This window comes from Leucoraja erinacea, chromosome 15 (assembly GCF_028641065.1).
Source record: "Leucoraja erinacea ecotype New England chromosome 15, Leri_hhj_1, whole genome shotgun sequence".
Lineage (NCBI taxonomy): Eukaryota > Metazoa > Chordata > Chondrichthyes > Rajiformes > Rajidae > Leucoraja > Leucoraja erinaceus.
In genome coordinates, this window is record NC_073391.1 from 41,017,248 (window position 1) to 41,039,608 (window position 22,361).

The 22,361-nt window shown below is 46.7% G+C and overlaps 1 protein-coding gene across 1 annotated transcript in view; it reads left to right on the plus strand.

Annotated features, from left to right (window-relative positions):
* pcdh15b (protocadherin-related 15b) overlaps positions 1 to 22,361 on the plus strand; it is a 1,024,406-nt gene that overhangs the window by 896,809 nt on the left and 105,236 nt on the right. The window contains 1 exon segment of the mRNA XM_055647246.1: positions 17,489 to 17,598. Within this exon segment, the coding sequence (XP_055503221.1) occupies positions 17,489 to 17,598 (110 nt within the window).

Genomic DNA, 22,361 nt, shown 5'->3' on the forward strand with positions numbered 1-22,361 from the left:
TGGTCCCAGACTCTCCCACTAGTCGAAACATCCTCTCCACATCCACTCTATCCAGGCCTTTTACTATTCGGTACATTAACATGAGTTATTCTGAAGACAACTTGCACACACATAATTGACAAAGCTATTTGAATATAACCACTTTTGACCTTTCAGAATATGAGAATCCAAAATGTGACTTTGTCATGCAATATATTCAGCACTTGCGCGCGTGTGTGTGAGTGAGTGCATGCGTGTATGTGTGCTAGTACATGTATGTGTGCGCGAATGTGTGTGTGTAAAGAGAGAGAGAGAGAGGAAGAGAGAGGGAGAGTGCGAGAGAAAGAGCAAGAGAGAGAAAGAGAAAGTACTTGCATCCATGTGTACAGGCAGTTATAAAGTTGCTCAAGTAAATCATAGGTCTATAAGGTCTGCTGACTATTCATTTTCAAGTAGTCAACTATAAATTAATACTTATAATCTGCCAAGGTTTGCATTAAAAGTTTTGGTGAGGTTGTCAACATGGTTGTTTATCACTATCAATCACGAAACTTTTGGCATCAGCTCAAATGTAATGAAATCACTCCCCCTTGGGCTCTGCAGTGTGTAATGATGCATTATTTGTCATCAATATAAGAGCAAAGTTAATGACCGTATCTTCTTGCACCTATTTAGTCGGTGCGAGCTAATGATTCCCGATAACATCTACAAGCATTTCCATTGTCCAGCCAACGTAGAAGAATATAGGGCCTGTCCCACTTAGGCGACAGCCAGCGACCATTCTTGTCACCTCACGGTGTTGCCTGTATTGTAGTGAGTAGTCTCCTCAGTCGGCCAAAGAATAATAGCGTTTTTCTGGTAGCCGCTGAATTTTGAAATGTTCAAAACTTTTCAACCACAGTCGGTGACCGTGGGCTTGTCGTATCTTGTCTTCTCCCGACGTGGGTGCTGTCGTATGTTGTCGCCAGGATGGCATAGGTTGTCGTCGATGTTGACGTCGGTGAATTCCATTATCGTAGTCGCCGGCAGTCGCGTGAAAAGTCGCCTCAGTGGGACAGGCCCATTAGTCCAGTCGCCGGTTTTAGACAAGGAGCAGAAAGTAACAGTATTCTGAATGTGAATCTGCTTCATACCTTGGTCAAGGGGCGGAACAGTGGTACAGCTGCTGGAACCGCTGCCTTGCAGCTCCAGAGATCTTTGTTCGATCCTGACCCCGGGTGCTCTCTGTGTGGATTTTGCACCTTCTCGATGTGACTGTGTGGATTTCATAGAAACATAGAAAATAGGTGTAGGAGTAGGTCATGTGGCCCTACGAGCCAGCACCGCCATTCAAAATGATCATGGCTGATCATCCATAATCATTACCCTGTTTCTGCTTTTTCCCCGTATTCCTTGATTCCGTTAGCCCGAAGAGCTAAACCTAAAGCCCCTGTCCCACTTAAGTGTCCTTGGCACGCTAATTACGCGACCTCGTCGTCGCGTTGAGGCGCGACGGTCCCGCGAGAGTTGCGCACGTCATCATGCGCCCGCACAGCCGTCTGGAGCGTGAGACGTCATTTGAAGATGGACACAAAATGCAGGAGTAACTCAGCGGGACCGGCAGAATCTCTGGAGAGAAGGAATGGATGATTTTTTGATTTTTTCAGTCTGAAAGAAGAGTCTTGACCTGAACCGTCATCCATTCCTTCCCTCCAGAGATGCTGCCGGTCCCGCTGAGTTACTCCAGCATTTTGTGTCTATCTCCAATCGTCTTGGCCCCGCTCTGGGAGTAGAAGTGGGGGCGGATCTGGATCCGCAACGGCCGTGAGCCCCAGGCCGAGCTCGGCGATCGTTTGCCTGTTAGAGGTGAGACGTTGTGTCGCGCCAGGGTCTTGGGCCTGTCCCACTTTGGGTGTCAGTTATGCGACAGGCCAGTGGCGCGCGAAGATTTCGTGCAGGACGAAGTCCACACTCCTCCACGCCACTCCACACTCCTCCACACGACTCCATGTGCCCGTCCCACGCTACCCACACGCTAGCAGGTCGCGTAAATGGCGCGCAAAGATATCCAAGTGGGAAAGGCTCTTAACTCTCTCTTGAATTTCCTCCACGTGCTCTGGTTTCCTCCAACGTCCCAAAGACGTACGGGCTTGTAGATTAATTTGCCCCTATAAAATGACCCCTAGTGTGTTGGGAGTGGATGAGGAAGTGGGATAACATAGGACTAGTGGACTCGGTGGGCACTGCTTTCAAGCTGTAACTCTAAACTAAACTAAACTCATAAGGACACAAAGCGCTGGAGTAACTTGACGGGTCAGACAGCGTCTCTGGAGGACACAGATAGGCGATGGTTCGGGTCGAGACCCTTTTAGTTTAGTTTCGAGATACAACGCAGAAGCAGTCCACACCGACCAGCGATCCCCGCACATTAACACTATCCTACACACACTAGGGACAAGATACAGTCATACCAAGCCAATTAACCTACCAACCAGCACGTCTTTGGAGTGTGGGAGGAAACTGGAGCACCATTCTTCAGACTGGTTGTGGGGGGGTGGATAAGAAAGTTGGGAAAGGACTAATCTTATGGGGAAGGAGATAGAAGTGAGCAATGCAGAGATGAACACATTGTTTGTTGGTTGTCGGGGGACCAAGCGATTTGGTTCCCTGCACCTGACGGGCACCTCAGGAGATAGAAGAAGGTCTGAGCTGTGAGTCGACCACTGATCCCACAGCTCGCAATGCTACGGCGACCTCTGATAGCTTAGCGCTGTCTTTGACCACATACTAGGCATGATATTACCGCAGAGCTAAGCATTGGTAGCACGTATAGAACCAGACAGCAGACTGCTGTTGATTGATTCGCCGTGATTTCTTTCCATATCTCCATCAGTGGCCGGTAATTAATTTAGTAAAAAAAAAAAAAAATCTATCATCCTCTGCTAATGATTTTGCTCTGTATCTCTCCAATCCTAATCACACACGTTGCGGAATCTCCTGCTTGTATCACGAGTAATGGAAACCTTGATCCTTGAAGTTATTCAGAGTCGAAGGCTTGGATTTTGCCAGGTTTGAACTGCAAACGATATGAAAAAGTATTCAGTGCTCAGTGTGAATCTCAGTTTAGGGCGATTAAAAATATTAGCCAAAGAAAATCGCTGCAATGAGCGTCAGGACTAATTGCAGATAAGATTTCATGCTAGTTTCAGGACCATCGTTAATGCAAGAAACACAATGGACAATGATGTGACATTGATTTCTCTAACTTCAAGTAACTTCAGCATTCCCTCTCTCTCTCTATACCTCCTCCATCCAAGTCACACCAGCTTCTCGTTTTCACCCAACAAACAGCTAACAATAGCTTGTTTCCTTTATCATCGTTACATTTTAATATATCTTTCATCCATTGTTCTACATCTCTCTACATCATCGTCAGTATCTCTCTCTCGTTTCCCTTTCCTGTTACTTTCAGTCTGAAGAAGGTTCTCAATAGACAATAGGTGCAGGGTTAGGCCATTCGCCTCCTCGTGCCAGCACTGCCGTTCAATGTGATCAAGGCTGATCATCAACAATCAGTACCTCGTTTGGCCTCACTGTGACAGTGGAGGAGGCCCAGGACAGATAGGTCAGTGGGAATGGGAAGGGGAGTTATAAAGTGCTTGGCAACTGGGAGATCGCCTAGGCCCACATCATGTTGATAGACACAAAATGCTGGAGTAACTCAGCAGGACAGGCAGCATCTCTGGAGAAGGAATGGGTGACGTTTCGTGTGGAGACAAAAGTGCGTCAGGTCAGGAAAGAAGGGGTGAAATGTCAAGCCGGAGGGAGTGGTATGGGTGGAAGAGAGCAAAGATCATAAGGTTATAAGTGAAATAGGAGTAAAATTAGGCCATTCTGCCCATCAAGTGTACTGCGCCATTCAATCATGGCAGATCTATCTATCGCTCCTAACCACATTCTCCTGCCTTCTCCCCATAACCTCTGACACCCGTACTAATCAAGAATCTATCAATCTCTGCCTTAAATATATCTGACTTGGCTTCCACAGCCTTCTGTGGCAAAGATTCACCATCCTCTGACTAAAGAAATTCCACCTCATCTCCTTCCTAAAAGAACGTCCTTTAATTCCGAGGCCACAGAATTAATGGGGGAGCATTACTTCAAGTTGGCTAATTCAATGCTTTCCATTGCACCCTTCCTCATCTTTCCTTCTCTGACATTCTTCTGTCTCCTTTTCACCTTTAACCCATGTCACTATCTTCGCCCTTCTAACAATCACCCCCATCACCGGTATCCACCTATTATTTGCCAAGATCACCCCCAACTCCCGTTTCTACCTTTCTCCCCCCTACGCCAACGCTTCTGAAGAAGGGTCCCGACCTGAAACATCGTCTCTCCATTCCCTCCACAGATGCAGGCTGACCCGGTGAAGGTTTTGGCCTGCAGGCAAGACATTCGAAGATCCAGTGCAAAGGGCAATTGGGTGGTAACTCCTAGGACCAGGAGATGGCGATGTGCTCGGATGTTGAACGTGATAGAATAGGAGCCTAACGTAGGAGTCCTTGTTGTCTCGGTGTTCCAGAGATTGGTTTAGGGCTAGGGAATTTCTATCTGTGGTGGACGTAACGTGACAGTAAGCAAACTGCAGTTGACCAAGTCTCCAGTCAGTGGGGAAATAGGAGCAATTAGGAGAGGGCACCAGTAAATGGGGAATTAGAGGAGGGCACCAGTAAATGGGGAATTAGGGGAGGGCACCAGTAAATGGGGAATTAGAGGAGGGCACCAGTAAATGGGGAATTAGAGGAGGGCACCAGTAAATGGGGAATTAGGAGAGGGCACCAGTAAATGGGGAATTAGGAGAGGGCACCAGTAAATGGTGAATTAGAGGAGGGCACCAGTAAATGGGGAATTCATTGCTGCCCTGTCCCACACGAGACCTAAACAGCAACCTTTGGTGACCATGCCCGCCACCCAAAAAAAAAATCAAGGTCGAGGCGACCTGCTACCTCCTACCACCTCCCATGCATATGTTGAAAACCTTCCTCGACTATAAAGACTATAAAGGCTTCGACTAGACCTGCAAATAAAAAATTATCAATTTTTAAAACGGCAACCTATTTTTAATCGAGGCCGGTTTTAATCATGATGAAAAAATAGCAGCAACCTAGATGAAGTCTCGACCACACGGAAACCACTTTCGACCATTAGGGAGAGTGACCAAAACCTCTGGTGACATAGAAACCTTGGGTGGCGGGCAAGGTCACCAGAAGTTGCTGTTTAGGTCTCCTAAGTGGGACAGGTGTTTTACAGCATCAGAGACCCAGGACACGGGATGGGTGCTGTCTGAACGGAGTTTGGACGTTCTCCCCGTGACCCGCTTGGGTTTTTCTCTGAGATCTTCGGGCTCCTCCCACAGTCTAAAGACGTACAGGTTTGTAGGTTAATTGGATTGATATAAATGTAAATGGTTCCTAGGACGAGTGTCAGTGTGCGGGGATCGCTGGTTGTGGGCCCGAAGGGCCTGTTTCCGCGCTAGAATTAAAGGACGTTCTTTTAGGGCGGAGAGGAGGAGAAATTTCTTCAGTCAGAGGGTGGTGAATCTGTGGAATTCTTTGCCACAGAAGACTGTGGAGGCCACGTCAGTGGATATTTTTAAGTCGGAATTAGATTGATTCTTGATTTGTGCGGGTCAGAGGTTATGGGGAGAAGGCAGGAGAATGGGGTTAGTAGTGAGGGATGATTGCGGGGTAGACTTGATGAGCTGAATTGCTTTATGACATAACATAATCCGGGACCCCAATCATTTCGTCAGGCAGATGATACAAAAGATTGAAAGCACGCACCTCCAGATTTAAAAACTTCTTCACCCACCCTCACCTCGGTTTAGGTTTTTTTCAGAGCTTGGAGATACATCGCGGAAAAAGCCCCTCAGCCCACCGAGCCCGTGCCGACCAGCAATCCCCACACATTAGCACTATCCTACACACTAGGGACAATATTCAATTCTTACCGAAGTCAATTAAAGCACCTGTCCCACTTTCCCGAGTTACTCATGAATTCTGCCGAGATTTCCCCTTGCTTCAAACTCGGAGAATGTCCATAGCGAGTCGGTAGGAGTCAGTAGCGAGTCCGTAGGCGTCCGTAGATATTTCGTAGCGGTTCGTAATACCAACCGTAGGTACTCAGGGCATCAGGTAAGGCGGGACGTTTTTTCAACCGTGAAAAATGTCCACGAGTAAAATAAAAAAGCCCAGAGTACCTACGGCTGACTATTACCGTAATTCTCCGAGTTTGAATCAAGGGGAAAACTCGGGAGAATTCGGGAGTAACTCGGGAAAGTGGCACAGGGGCTTAACCTACAAACCTGGACTTCTTTTTTGGAGGAAACCGGAGCACTCAGAGAAAACCCACGCGGTCCCAGGGAAAACGTCCAAACTCCGTACAGGCAACACCTGTAGGGTAGTGTTAATGTGCGGGGATCACTGGTCGGCACGGACTAGGTGGGCCGAAGGGCCTCTTTTCCATGCTGTATCTCTAAACTAAACTGAACTAAACACCTCAGAACATAGTTTTTCACTGAATCTTGGTACAAATCAATGCGAAATACATTTCATGATTTAGAAGATAGACTTTGCTGCATTCTCCACTGGCGCTGATCCAGCAGAATTACTACAGTAAGAGAGAAATAATAACGTTTTATTCAAATGATGTGATGCTTAGCACCAAGGGGCCTATTGTGGTTTTAGAAATTTGTTGATGCTGCACTGATTTTATAGCCTTAATATGCATGAGAACTAATCTAACACATGGCATTGTAAGCATGGAGGCAACCAGTTGTCACAGAGGTAACGGCTCAGTTTGTGTAGGAAGGAACTGCAGATGCTGGTTTAAACTGAAGATAGACACAAAACGCTAGAGTAACTGAGCGAGGCTGGCAGTGACTCAGTGGCACAGGCAGCATCTCTGGAGGGAAGGAATGGGTGACGTTTCGGGTCAAGACCCGTCAGTCTGAAGAAGGGTCTCGACCCGAAACGTCACCCATTCCTTCTCTCCAGAGATGCTGCCTGTGCCACTGAGTTACTCCAGCATGTTGTGTCAATCTCAGCCTTATGCCTGCTACTGGGCCCTTTCCATATGCAGATGAAAAGCTAAGCATCTGTTTGAAATGGCCATCCCAAAATTAATTGTTTAGAACATAGCTGCTACTGTGGCTGGACTGTTGTAGTGGCCATTTGGCCTATTTTGCATGTCATTGAGGGTGGCATGTGCCTTTAAATTTTAGACTGCCCGTTATATTGTGGGTGGGATTTATGATGTGTGTTTGGGCGTGTTTGGAGTTTAGATGCTTGCGCAGAAGTCTAGTTTTTTAGATTAGTTTGGAGAGACGATGGAGAAGGTCAATCCTTCGACCATGTCATTGTTACGGAGACACGAGGAGCTTTCTAATGTCTAAAGTAATAAGCTGGAGTTCGAAGAAGATTGCAGTAATGAGTCGGAAGAAGCTTGGATGTATCGTACTGTTTTCTATCAACAAAAAAGCATTTATTCATTAAAAGTGTGTGTTGAAGCCATATCTGAGATGAAGCTCTGAAGGTCTCTGTGAGTGAGCTTGCATGCGTTTAGAAGACACCCCCTTCAACCATTCTCATCCAAATAGCGGCTAGGTGTGGTATTATGCAAAAATAGTGTAAGGCTGGGCAGACGGGCACTAGGACCCTGTGTGACAGAAGCCAGGCTCCAGTAACCGGATGTGACTGGAACCCTGGGGTGTGGCAGTTAGGGAGTTGCCTGGGCTGGCACATGAGGCTGTTGCTGTTGCTGCTGTTGTACAGAGTTGTTAAATAAAGAGATACTCCGTTTACATCGTGGTACGAGCCTTATTACAAGCATAACTCGACACTAGGGTGCTAATTACCTGAAATATATGAAAATCTACCACTACAACTGTAACTCTCAAGATAACATGTGTTTCTCAAGGGATCTGAGATAAACTTGTATTAAAGAGATCTAACATCTTCTGACTTCATGAAGGTCGCTGCTCTCTCCCGACACCATTTTGGGAAGTCAAACCCAAGGCAGGACTTTCACAGTACACGGCAGGAACATGAGAAGTGTCGTAAAGCCGAGAGATCCAGCAGTACAGTAGTTACTTCAAAGCAGGATCACAGGTAGAAAGGGTGGTCAAGAAGGCTTTTGGTGCAATAGGCTTGATCAGTCAGAGTATTGTGGAGCAGCTTCTCCTTGGATTGTCACCTTGGCGTGGTGGAGAAGCTTGTGTGGTCCTGTGATCCTGAGAGCGATGCCGTCTGGAGCGATGCTCCTGGTAGGGCCACCCATGGCGGTAAGGTCGAGGGGGAGCTCCCTGACAAAGAGCAATCCAACCAAGACCTCAACGGTGGAACAGTCGGAGGACGATGGCTGACCTTAGTGGAGCGTCACAACGGCTGGGAAGGCGGATGAAGGCTGCAGCAGAAAAGGGTCTCCGGTTATCTGGGACTCCATGCCACTGGATCCTGACCCTGATCTGTCAAGGACCGTGTGGTGACTGTCTGTGCATCAGTCCCCCCCATGTTAAATAAAGTCACGCACAGGCATCCTCCATATAGGGAGTAGCACCCAGGAGACACCCATGGTCAGCTAAGAAGATTGTAGAGCAGAGAGATCTTGGAATACCGGTGCATAGTTCCCTGAACGTGACATGATAGGTAGATAGGGTGCACAAAGAGGCTTTTGGAACATTGGCCTTCGTCAGTCAGGCTTAGGGTTGCCAACTGTCCCGTATTAGCCGGGACATCCCGTATATTGGTTTGTCCCCTACGGGTCTGCCCTTGTCCCGTATTTGACTGCTACTACTCGGGTCGAGGGGACTGTCGGGTCAGAGTGCCGGGTCCGGCCCCTCCTCACCCGTCCCGACGTTGTGCAGCCAATGGAGTGTAGCAGCAGCAGCGCCTCGCCCGTGGCCCCGTCGGTCGGCAGCCCGGCCAGCTGTCCGACCTTCGGACGTTCACTTACCGCCGACACCATCACCCCTCCTTTTCATGGCCGATCATCGGTTCATGAGTTGGATGGGGCGCCGGACTTTGCGTGCTTCATCACCCGGGCCAAAACTCCTCAGCTGGCCCGCCGGCTGGGCTTTACGTGCAGTCCAGCACCCGGGCCAACTCATCGTACACCCAGCCACGGCCGAGTCGGTCAACGAATTGCCGTCAGTTTTAGTGACTCGACTGTCGGAAGGAGCATGGTGAGCTTGAAAGATCGCAAAGAAGATTAACAAGGATTGCTAGTAGTTAAGGGCCTGAGCTTTAGGGAGAGTTTGAGCAGGCGAGGACTTCATCCCTTGCATGGAGCCTTTTACCCAGTGGGGAATCAAGAAACAGAGGACATAGGTTTAGGGTGAGAGGGGAAAGATTTAATAGGAACCTCTAAGGGTAAACGTTTTCACACAGAGGGTGGTGGGTGTACAGACCCACCACCTGTACGGAGGTGGTAGTTGTGGCAGGTAGTATATCCATATTTAAAAGACATTTGGACAGATCTGTGGCTTGGAAAGATTCAGGTGGGATATGGGCCAAACACGAGCAGGTGGGACTAGCGTAGATAGGGTTGCTTGATCGGGCAAATTGGGCCAAAGGGCTTATTTCTGTGCCATATGACTCTGTGACCCCCCCCCCCTCCCACCTCTCCCTCCCATGTGCCTCGTTGTTATTGCCCGAACACGCTCAGTAAACTAATGATCAATACTGGGGAGTTTACAGGACAACGTGGGCCTGGTGGGACCACCATGCTGCCTCTAGCTACATGGTTGATGTGGGTGGCACGGTGGCGCAGAGATAGAGTTGCTGCCTTACAGCGCCGGAGTCCCAGGATCAGTCCTGACTACGGGCGCTGTCCGTATGGAGTTTGCATGTTCTACCTGTGACCGCGTGAGTTTTCTCCGGTTTCCTCCCATATTTCTCTCCATAACCACAACCTCTGCTACAGCCACAGTCACTCAAGGCGTTCCCCAAGGCTCCGTACTCGGCCCCCTCCTCTTCATCATCTACATCCTCCCCCTTGGTCAGATACTCCGCCACTTCAACCTGGACTTCCACTGTTACACTGATGAAACCCAGATCTACCTCGGCACCAAATCCCCCCACAACTCCCCCCTCTCCCATATCAACTCCTGTTTGTCAGTTATAAAAACCTGGATGCAACATAACTTCCTCAAACTCAACAGCGATAAAACAGAATTCCTCCTAATAGGCTCCAAAGCCACACTGAGCAAAATCAATAACCCCACTCTCACCATCGACGGCACCACTGTCTCCCCATCTCCCCAGGCCCGCAACCTTGGCGTGATCTTTGATTCCACCCTCTCCCTTGAGCCTCACATCCGCCATGTCATTAAAACCTCCTTCTTTCACCTCCGCAACATTGCCAAAATCAGACCCTCTCTCACACCTGCCGCTGCTGAAAGACTCATCCATGCCTTCATCTCCTCCCGACTGGACTATTGCAACTCACTTCTCCTTAGCATCAGCTCAACCTACATCAACCGACTCCAACTGGTCCAGAACGCAGCCGCCCGACTCATCACCCACACCAAATCCTGGCATCACATCACTCCAGTCCTCAAACAACTTCACTGGCTTCCCATCTCCCACCGGATCAACTACAAAGCCCTCCACCATCTGGCCCCCCAATATCTCACTGACCTCCTCTCCCCCTACCAACCCTCACGGTCCCTCAGATCCACATCAGCCGGTCTCCTCTCCATCCACAAATCCAACTTCCGCAGTTTTGGGGACAGAGCCTTCTCCAGGGCACCTCCCAGGCTCTGGAACTCCCTCCCCCAACTGATCCGCAATTCCGTGTCCCTCACCATCTTCCAGTCCCGCCTCAAGACCCATCTCTTCACCTCTGCCTATCCTTAGCCCCACGTCCCCCTCCCTTTTCATCTGTGCTTGAATTGCCTCATATTGTGTTTTGAATTGAATTCTGTCTTTAATTTGTGTACATGTTTTATTGTGTACATGTTTTTCCTCTACTTGCTACATTTTTGTAAGGTGTCCTTGAGACTCTTGAAAGGCGCCCATAAATAAAATGTATTATTATTATTATGATTATTTCAAAGACGTGTAGGTGTGTGGGTTAATTAGGCTCTGTAAATTGTGTAGGTGAGTGCTAGTGTACAGGATGGTCGGCGCACACTCGTGAGGGCCTGTTTCCACACGGTATCTCTATATTCTAAAGTCTAAAAGTGGCAGTACGTTGCTGATAAGTAACACAAGGGCCTTGAAATGCTTTTAGTTGACCATCGGGTTGCAGATACACCTGCGTGTAGAGTTGCTGACATGGAATTTGCAGATTGCGCTCACCCCAGGTTTTAAAGATAATGAGATACATATCTGTGAAGGAATAGTATAAAAGTATGATGAAATGGAGCAGGGACAGTGGATATTTTTTAAGGCAGAGAAAGATAGATTCATGATTAGTACGGGTGTCAGAGGTTATGGGGAGAAGGCAGGAGAATGTGCTTAGGAGGAAGAGATAGACAAGCCATGATTGAATGGCAGAGTAGACTTAATGGGCCGAATGGCCGAATTCTGCTCCTATCACTTGTGAACTTATGGATCATGTGCAGGCAAGAGGGAGAAAAGGAAGGAAATGGGGGCGGTGTGGTGGGTATGTGGGGTGGGGTGGGGTGGGGGTCCAAGTGGGGCACATGGGTGAGAGGAGACATGGGTGGGTATGTGCGGTGGGTATATGGAACGAGCTGCTGGAGGAGGTAGTTAAGGCAGGGACTATTGCAACATTTAATTTGACACGTACATGGATAGTGCATGAAGGAGCTGCAGATGCAGAACCAAAGATAGGTACAAAATGCTGCAGAAACTTGGTGGGGCAAGCAGCATCTTAGGAGAGAAGGAATGGGTGACGTTTTGGGTCGATAAGAAGGGTCTCGACCTGAATCGTCATCCATTCCTCCTCTCCAGAGATGCTGCCTGCCCCGCTGAGTTATTCTTGGTACATGGACAGGACAGGTTTAGAGGGATATGGGCCAAATGCAGGCAGGAGTGACTAATGTAGATGAGACATGTTGGACGGTGTGGGCAAGTCTCCATGCTGTATGACTCTACTGTTGAAGTAAATAGCATCCGTGATCAACTCTCTGGGGCCCAGTGGCTTTGCCATTCAAACTAAAGTGAATTTACTGGCATTATGGCCAAGACTTGAAAGCAGTTTGAGTTCTTGAACTTAAATGTCATACCGCCCGACTTGAGAAATAACACGTTTGACTTGCGGAACTGTCTTTTGAGGTGTGACTCATTTTTACACTTAAATGAAGTGCCAGTATAAATTGTAAATAGCTGCCAGAGTGTGGCATACATGAAAGAGATGAAGAATGCATAAACCAGGTAATGATCACGAGAAAGACTTATGAAAAATGCATCAAGCCAGCCATTCTCATCACAAACCATAAAGCATAGAATGGTTAAAAAAAAACAGGAGCATCATTTACTTTCTCTTTGATCCGTCAGACTATTATTTCCCAAGGACTGAAATATCAAAGAATCTCCATTGCATTGCTTGCTATGAATAATTAACCACCTTCACTCTGCCATAGCTGGCATCTGCAAGCAGAAAATATTGAAAATACACAGCAGGGAGGCATGGTGGCGCAGCGGTAGAGTTGCTGCCTCACAGCGCCAGAGACCCGGGTTCAATCCTGAGCACGGGTGCTGTCTGTATGGAGTTTGTACGTTCTCCCCGTGACCTGTGAGGGTTTTCTCCGGGTGTTAAACTTTTATCTGTCACTCCAAAGATGTAAACGGTTGAAGGCTAATTGGCTCGGTAAGATTATAAATTGTCCCTAGTGTGTGTAGGATAGTGTTAGTGTGCCGGGATTGCTGGCCAGCGCAGACTCGGTGGGCCGAAGGGCCTGTAGCTGTGCTGTATCTCTAAACTAAAGACTTCCAGGAGAGAGTCGGACTACAAAATGGTAACTTATTTATAATCTCCAATAATACTGAGGCGCAGAGAGTGACAGAATACTGCCTCACAGTGTTGGAGACGCTGGTTCGATCCTGACCTCGGGTGCTGCCTGTGTGGAGTTTGCACGTTCTTCCTGTGATCACATGGTTTTCCTCCGGGATGTTCTGGCTTCTTTTCCCGTCCCAAAGTCGAACAGGTTTGTAGGTTAATTGGCCTCCAAGTGTGCAAGGGAGTGGATGAGGAAGTGGGATAACATGGAACTATGTTCAGGCGTGTACGGGTGATGAATTGTTCGAGATAGACGCAATGTTCTGGAGTGACTCAGCGGGTCAGGCAGCATCTCCAGAGAAAAAGGATGGGCGACATTTCGGGTCGGGACCTTGCTTCAGACTGAAAGTAGAGGGGAGGGAATTGGAGGTAGGAAAAGGCCAGAGCAGAGCAGGACTGGCAACCGATGACCAAGGAAGGCTGTCTGAAGAAGGATCTCGAAACGTCACCTATTCCTTTTCTCCAGAGATGCTGTCTGACCCGCTGAGTTACTCCAGCATTTTGTGTCTCTCTTCCTTCACAAGGGTGGAGCCCTTGTTGGTGTCGACTCAGTGAGACAACCTTAAATACTTCATTTGCGATTTTTGTACTTTGTTTTATCTCACACTTATAGATCTCAAGCAATTGATATTATTGGAGAAGATTGGCCTCCATTTGCAGCAGAAAGATACTTGTTCAAAATATTTATTTGAGTTAAAATTTGTTATTTACAATATATATATTTTATATATATATTGTAAATATTTTATATATATATATATGTGTGTGTGTGTTTATGTGTATAACAAAATAAAGTGGATGTAAAAAACTTGTCAATCTGCCTCATAATTCCAGCCTTTAGTTATGCAGTTTTTCCTGGAGTTTTGTGGTTATTTATTCACAGTAAGAACATTCTGTATTGCTTTATATGTGGCATTGATGACGCATTCTGATTTTGAATTCAACAACATGGATTATTGTGTAGGAAGGAACTGCAGCTGCTAATTTACATCAAACATAGACACAAAATGCTGGAGTAACTCAGCGGGTCAGGCAGCCTCTTTATTTAGTGTAGCTTAGTTTAGCGATACAACGTGGAAACAGACCTTTCGGATCACCGAGCCTGCGCCGACCAGCGATCACCCCGCATATTGACACTACACTAGGGTCAATATTTTCTATTTATACCAAGTCAATTAACCTACAAACCTGCACATCTTTGGAGTGTGGGAGGAAACCAAAGTTCTCGGAGAAAACCCACGCAGGTCGCGGGGAGAACGTGCAAACTCCGTACAGACAGCACCCGTAGTCAGGATGGAAGCCGGGTCTCTGGAGCTGTAAGCGCTGTAAGGCAGCGACTCTACCGCTGCGCCACCGTGCCGCTACAATAGGAGGTCAGAACCAAAGACAGAAGGAACAGGTGACATTTCGGGTCGAGACCCTTCTTCAGACAGTGAGTCGGGGGAGAGGGACTTTGTACGTTTCATTCATTTGTTCTTTATACCTCTTCATATCTTTAATGTCCCTCTCCACTGACTCTGGCTGAAGAAAGGTTTCGACCCGAAACGTCACTTATTCCTTTTCTCCAGAGATGCTGCCTGACCTGCTGAGTTGTTCCAGCATTTTGTGCCTAACATGGATTATTTCACGAAGTGGTAACAACTGATATTTTCTTTATAATTTATTCCATTTAAATCATCGTATTATGTAGGGAGGAGCTGCAGATGCTGGTTTAAACCGAAGATAGACATAAAAAGCAGGCGTGACACAAAATGCTGGCAGCATTTCTGGAGAGAAGGAACGGGTGACGTTTTGGGTCGAGGCCTTCCTTCAGACGAATTAGGGAAAAGGGAAATGAGAAATATAGACGATGATGTAGAGAGAAAAGAACAATGAATGAAAGATATGCAAAAAAGTAACTATGATAAAGAAAACAGGCCATTGTTAGCTGATCGTTGGGTGAGAACGAGAAGCTGGTGCGACGAAACGCAAATTGGAGGAACAGCATCTCATATTTAGCTTGGGCAGCTTATAGCCCAGTTGCATGAATATTGATTTCTCTCACTGCAGGTAGCCCCGGCATTCCCTTTCACTCTCTATCCCTTCCCCACCCAAGTCGCTCCAGCTTCTCATTTTCACCCAGCAAACAGCTGACAATGGCCTGTTTCCTTTATCATTGTTACCTTTTGGCATTTCTTTCATTCATTGTTCTTTATCTCTCTACATCATTGTTTGCTGTTTATCTCTTGTTTCCCTTTTCCCTAACCAGTCTGAAGAAGGGTCTCGACCCCAAAACGTCACCCAATCCTTCTCTCCATAGGTGCTGCCTGTCCCGCTGAGTTACTCCAGCTTTTTGTGTCTATCTTCCAGTTGTTGTGTTAATTGGGCGCTCTGAATTGCCCACAGTGTGTAGGTGAGTGGTGGGATCTGGGGGGTTCTGTACAAGCTGAGCATGTTGGAAGATTAAAAAGTGCATCTAATGTGCAATTAGCGTGGATTGATACCAAGTAATTTGGCGCGGATTTAGTGGCCCATTGAGTCTGCTGCCATGCTCTCTCTTTCTACCTCATTCATTTCACTTGGCAGATTTGCAATAAGTCCAATTTACATTTAGATTAACAGGCAAAAAAAATGTTGGCTTTTTATCAAAGAGGTTGCAGACTTTCAAGCAAGTCAATAGCCAAGTGTGTTTTATAGTCACACGGAAAACAGAATTCTGTGTAGGAAGGAACGGCAGATGCTGGTTTAAACTGAAGATAGACACAAAAAGCTGGAGTAACTCAGCGGGTCAGGCAGTATCTTTGGGGAAAAGGAATGGGTAATGTTTCGGGTCGAGACTCAGGGTTTCGACCCAAAACGTTACCCATTCCTTCTCTCCAGAGATGCTGCCTGTCCCATTGAGTTACTCCAGCTTTTTGTGTCTACAATCAAATTCTTACCTGCAGCAGCATGATAGGTCTGTGGGCGGCATGGTGGTGCAGCGGTATAGTTGCTGCCCTACAGCGCCAGAGACCCGGGTTCCATCCTGACTACAGGTGCTGTCTGTACGGATTTTGTACGTCCTCCCTGTGAACGAGTGTACTCCAGGTGCTCCGGTTTCCTCCCACACTCCAACGATGTACAGGTTTGTAGGTCATCTGGCTTTGGTAAAATTGTAAATTGACCCGAGTGTGTGTAGAATAGTCCTAGTGTACCGGGTGATCGCTGGTTGGTGCGGACTCGGTGGGCGGAAGGCCTTTTTGTGTGCTGGATCTCTAAAGTCCAACATAAAGTCTAAGGGCGTTAAATGCGTAGATAACAAACTAAACAAAAAAAAGTTGAAAAACTTACAAAACCCCAATATTAGTGCAAGCTCCAAGTTCTTAGTGCAAATAAAGGCAGTTCTTAGTTCACCGTTTAGCTGATGTTTGCCATGTTCAGGATGGTTTTCGGGAAGAAGCTATTCTTGAAACATGGTGGTCACGGTTTACCGACTCCTATACCTTCTTCCTGATGGCAGGAATGAAATGAGAGTGTGGGTCCTTGATGATGCTGGCTCTAATCAGATGCTGGGTTACACTTTTATTATCTTTCCCCAGCGCAACAAATTATCTCCGGCATACTGATCTGTCTCGACTCAAAACATCACCCATTCCTTCTATGCAGAGATGCTGCCTGTCCTGCTGGGTTACTCCAGCATTCTATGTCTCACTTCAAGAACTTCTCTACATGTTCCAATGTCTTTATAGTAAAGAAATGCTCCTTTCAAAGTCATTTACATCTGTCTATAAAAATAGCTATCTGCCATTAACTGGTTGCAAAGGCAAGTGAGGTTTCACTTTATCTCCATTGACTTGTAGCATTTTTTAATTTTGTTTTGAGATATAGCTCGGAAACAGGCTCTTTGGCCCACCGAGCCCACACAGACCAGCGATCCCCACACACTAACACTATCCTACACACACTAGGGACAATTTACACTTAAACCAAGCTAATTAACCTACAAACCTGTACGTCTTTGGAGTGTGGGAAGAAACCGAAGATCTCGGAGAAAACCCACGCAGGTCATGGGGAGAACGTACAAACTCCGTACAGACAAGCACCGGGATCGAACCCGGGTCTCTGGCGCAGTAAAGGGCCTGTCCCATGGACATTTTTCATCATGCTAGAAAAAACGCCCTGACCTACTTGATGCCAGGAGTACCTATGACTAGCATCACGACCTACGACCTCCTACGACCTTGTGATGACCATGCTGGGAGTATGAGTCAAGTGCAAACTCGGCAGAGGTCGTGAATTAGGTCGTGAAAGTGGGACAGGCCCTTAAGGCATCAACTCTCCCCCTGCGCCACCTTTACATGACTCCGGCCCATGGATCGACGAGCATACAATTTATCAGCCCACTCGGACAAAAGACCACTCCCACCAAATATATCGGTGGACATCTGTAATATTTGGCAATCGTTCGCTGTTAAATTTGCTTGGCACGACTTCTATTGATTTGTTGCAGCTTTGCTCAGCCTCGAACATTTTTCTTGTCTTTCAGGCCTCCACCTGTAAGTGAAAAGGCTCCAGTTGGAACAGTGGTTGAAACTGTATTAGCAGCTGCTATCAATCAAACTGTGGTGTATTCAATTATAGCAGGAAATGATGCTGGTAAGAGATCTCTGAGGTGAATAATGTTGTAACATTTGTGAATTTGAATTGTCAGTGTTTTCACCCTTGTCCGTTGCAAGATTATTGGACCTCATGCCACACCACGTAATAGTCTGAAGAAGGGTCTCGACCAGAAACGTCACCCATTCCTTCTCTCTGGGGATGCTGCATGTTCCGCTGAGTTACTTCAGCATTTTGCGTCTACCTTCGGTGTAAACCAGCATCTGAAGTTCCTCCCTCCACGTACAGTAGTTTAGTTTTAGTTTAGAGATACAGCGCGGAAACATGCCCTTCGGCCCACCGAGTCCTCGCCGACCAGCGATCACCCCCGTACACTAGCACTATCCTACACACACTAGAGACAATTTACAATTTTTACAGAAGCCTATTAATATACAAACCTGTACGCCTTTGGAATGTGGGAGGAGATCGGAGCACCCGGAGAGAACCCACGCAGTTACAGGGGAGAACGTACATACTGCGTACACGCAGCACCCGTGGTCAGGATCGATCCGGGGTCTCTGGTGCTGTAAGGCAGCTACTCTACCATTGCGCCGCTGTGCCGCATTTAATTTGGTTTTGCAAGGATAAAATTTACCAAATCACATTGCAAATGGAGATCACAGTATTAAAGACGTGGCGTGGAAACAGACCTTCAGCCCACCGAGTCCATGCTGACCATCCATCACCTGTTCACACTGGTTCTATGTCATCCCACTTAGTTTAGTTTAGTTTCCAGATACAGCGCGGAAACAGGCCCTTCGGCCCACTGGGTCCACGCCGACCAGCGATTCCCGCAAGTTAATACTACCCCACATACGCTAGGGACAATTTTTTTTACATATACCCATGCCAAATTACCTACAAACCTGTATGTCTTTGGAGTTTGGGAGGAAACCGAAGATCTCGGAGAAAACCTACGCAGGTCCTGGGGAGAACGTACAAACTCCGTACAGACAACACCCGCAGTCAGGATCGAACCCAGGTCTCCGGCGTTGCAGGCGCTGCTGTAAGGCAGCAACTCTACCTCTGCGCCACCGTGCGAACACTCCCTAGGTACAAGGAGCAATTTACAGAGGTCCAATTCCCTTCTAAACCCACACATCTTTGGGAAGTGAGAGAAGAGGCAGAGGAGGAGAAAACCACGAAATTGGCCCTCCAGACCACCGATTCCACACTGACCATCAAATACCCTCGAGACATATGACATTAATAAACCCAATCCTCAAAGTATGATATGGTTAGTTGGTTTAGTTTTGTTTAAAGACAGCGCAGGAGCAGGCCCTTTGGCCCATAATGTCCATGACCACCAGCGATCCTCCCCCCCCCCCCGCACACTGAAAAATGATCCCACCACTAGTGACAATTTACAACCCTTACCAAAACCAATTAACCTACAAACCCGTACACCTTCGGAATGTGGGAGAAAACTGGAGCACCCGGAGAAAATCCAGATGGTCACGGGGAGAACGTACACACGTTGTAAGGCAGCAGCTCTACCGCCGCGCCGCCCCACGGTTACAGGGTGGCAACGTGACACACTCCACTTCTGGAATTCAGCTCCGTTGACTTTAACCGGCGATGGCAGACATGCAGCTGCCACTTGTCGTGCATTCAGTGCTGCAGGCTGGGCGTGAATCTTTTTGCGCATTTCTTACGCGCACCTCAGGAAGGCCTGTTTCCGCATTGCATCTCCAAACTAAACCAAACTAAACAGTTCATGAGTCTTCTTCCTAAGGATAAGTGCTATCCTGTCTCCACGTAACATAGGACAGAATAGCACAGGAACAGGCTCTTGAGGATGGGCCGGTTCAACTGATCTGCCCTGCACATTGTCCATATCACTCCATATCCTTGCATATCCATGCGCCTATCTAAAAGCCTCTGAGACAATAGACAATAGGTGCAGGAGTAGGCCATTCGGCCCTTCGAGCCAGCAACGCCATTCAATATGATCATGGCTGATCATTCACAATCAGTGCCCCGTTCCTGCCTGCTCCCCATATCCCCTGACTCCACTATCTGTAAGAGCCCTAACTTTCCCTTGAAAGCATCCAGAGAAATGGCCTCCACTGCCCTCTGAGGCAGAGAATTCCACAGATTCACAACTCTCTGGGTGAAAACGTTTTTCCTCATCTCCGTTCTACATGGCCTACCCCTAATTCTTAAATTGTGGCCCCTGGTTCTGGGATTCCCCCAACATTGGGAACATGTTTCCTGCATCTAGAGTGTCCAATCCCTTAATAATCTTACATGTTTCAGTAAGATAGAAACATAGAAAATATGTGCAGGAGTAGGCCATTCGGGCCCTTCGAGCCGAATGGCCTACTCCTGCACCTATTTTCTATGTTCTCTCATCCTTCTAAACTCCAGAGTTTAAAAGCCCAGCTGCTCCATTCTTCAGTTAGACTGTGGACAGAACTACAGTTTCTGCCTCCACCACCATAGACCACACTCTGCAAAGGGCCCATATTATCATCAGCTCTACATACTAGCCAATTCCTTTCATCATATTTCTACAACGCCACAAATGTTGTTTTTGGCACTGGTTTATTAATATTATCTCGTGTACCGAGGTACAGAAAATTTTTGTTTGCATGCTATCCAATCAAAGAAGGATGTGCAGGCCAAGTCAATGGATATTTTTAAGGCGGAGGTGGATAGATTCTTGATGTACGGTTGTCAGGGGTTACGGATGCACGGATGTCAGCGGTTACGGGGGAGAAGGCAGGGGGATGGAGTTGAGAGGGAAAATTAGATCAGCCATGATTGAATGGTGGAGTGGACAAGATGGTCTGAATTACTTAAATTGTGCTTCTATAACTTATGAACTTATGAATCAAAACTACAAATCATGCATACACAAGAACAACAAGTAGTGCAAAGAGAAATCTTCTAAAGTGCAGAATATAATTTACAGCATTGTAGCTTTATAGTTCGAGAGCTTTTTGTTGTAGCCATTAAAGTTTTATTAAGCAATCCAAGGTCTTATCATAGAAACATAGAAACATAAAAACATAGAAACATAGAATATAGGTGCAGGAGTAGGCCATTCTGCCCTTCGAGCCTGCACCGCCATTCAATATGATCATGGCTGATCATCCAACTCAGTATCCTGTACCTGCCTTCTCTCCATACCCCCTGATCCCTTTAGCCACAAGGGCCACATCTAACTCCCTCTTAAATATAGCCAACGAACTGGCCTCAACTACCTTCTGTGGCAGAGAATTCCAGAGATTCACCACTCTCTGTGTGAAAAATGTTTTCCTCATCTCGGTCCTAAAAGATTTCCCCCTTATCCTTAAACTGTGACCCCTTGTTCAGGACTTCCCCAGAAGATCATAAGTGATAGATGCAGAATTAGGCCATTCAGCCCATCAAGTCTACTCCGCAATTCAATCATGGCTGATCTCTCTCTCTCTCCTAACCCCATTCTACTGCCTTCTCCCCATAACCCCTGAAACCCGTTCTAATCAAGAATTTATCTATCTCTGCGAAATGTTTTACCAAAAAAAATCGATGCTGAAAAAGTCCACCTTTATTTTTTTGTATTGCGTAATGAATGAATGAATAAGTTTATTGGCCAAGTATGTTCACACACAAAGAATTTGCATTGGTGCTCCGCTTGCAAGTGACAACATGACATGCAGTGACAATTAAGAATGACACATAAAACATTAAACATTAATAATAAAACATTATCGATCAAACATGTGAATGAAGTAAAATACCGGAGCAAAAGGAGGCTACAGATTTTTGGTTATTGAGTGGAGCTACTGCTCGTGGAAATAATGTCCAAGTTCTCAGTATTCAGTTGTGTGGGAACATATTCAGAGTAAATGATGCTGCATGAGCTTCACTTGTCAGGTATGGCTTCGAGGAAGCTGTTTTAAAAGTGAATTTGATTTAAAGGTTGCTCTCTATCCCTTCTATTGCTGCTCAGAGGATGGAACAAAAAACATATTAAACCAAACAACTTAAATAATTAAATTGGTTACGTGAACCGGATGCAAGACCCTGGAGCACTAAATTTGGAACTAAATTCCCTCCTGCATCTAGGTCATTGTAGATGTATGCATACACATTTATTTGCTAAATTAATTCTGCTTTTGCCACTTTGCTATTCTTATTGATGTGTAGATGAATATGGAAACATGGAAACATAAAAAGTAGGTGCAGGAATAGGCCAGCACCGCCATTCGATATGATCGTGGCTGATCATCCAGAATCAGTACCCCATTCCTGCCTTCTCCCCATACCCCTTGATTCCGTTCGCCCTAAGAGTTATATCTAACTCTCTCATGAAAACATCCAATGAACTGGTTTCCACTGCCTTCTGTGACAGAGAATTCCACAGATTCACAATACTCTGGGTGAAAAAGTTTTTCCTCATCTCAGTCCTAAATGGCCTACTCCATATTCTTAAACTGTGACCACTGGTTCTGGACTCCCACAACATGGGGAATATTTTCCCTGCATCTAGCCTGTCCAATCCCTTAAGAATTTAATATTTTTACATAAGATCCTTCTAAATTTCCGTGAATATAAGCCCAGTCGACCCATTCTTTCATCATATATCAGTCCCGCAATCATAGAAACATAGAAAATAGGTGCAGGAGTAGGCCATTCGGCCCTTTGAGCCTGCACCGCCATTCAATATGATCATGGCTGATCCTGGGAATTAACCTGGTGAACCTACTCTGCACTCCCTCAATATCAAGAATGTCCCTCCTCATATTAGGAGACCAAAACTGCACACAATA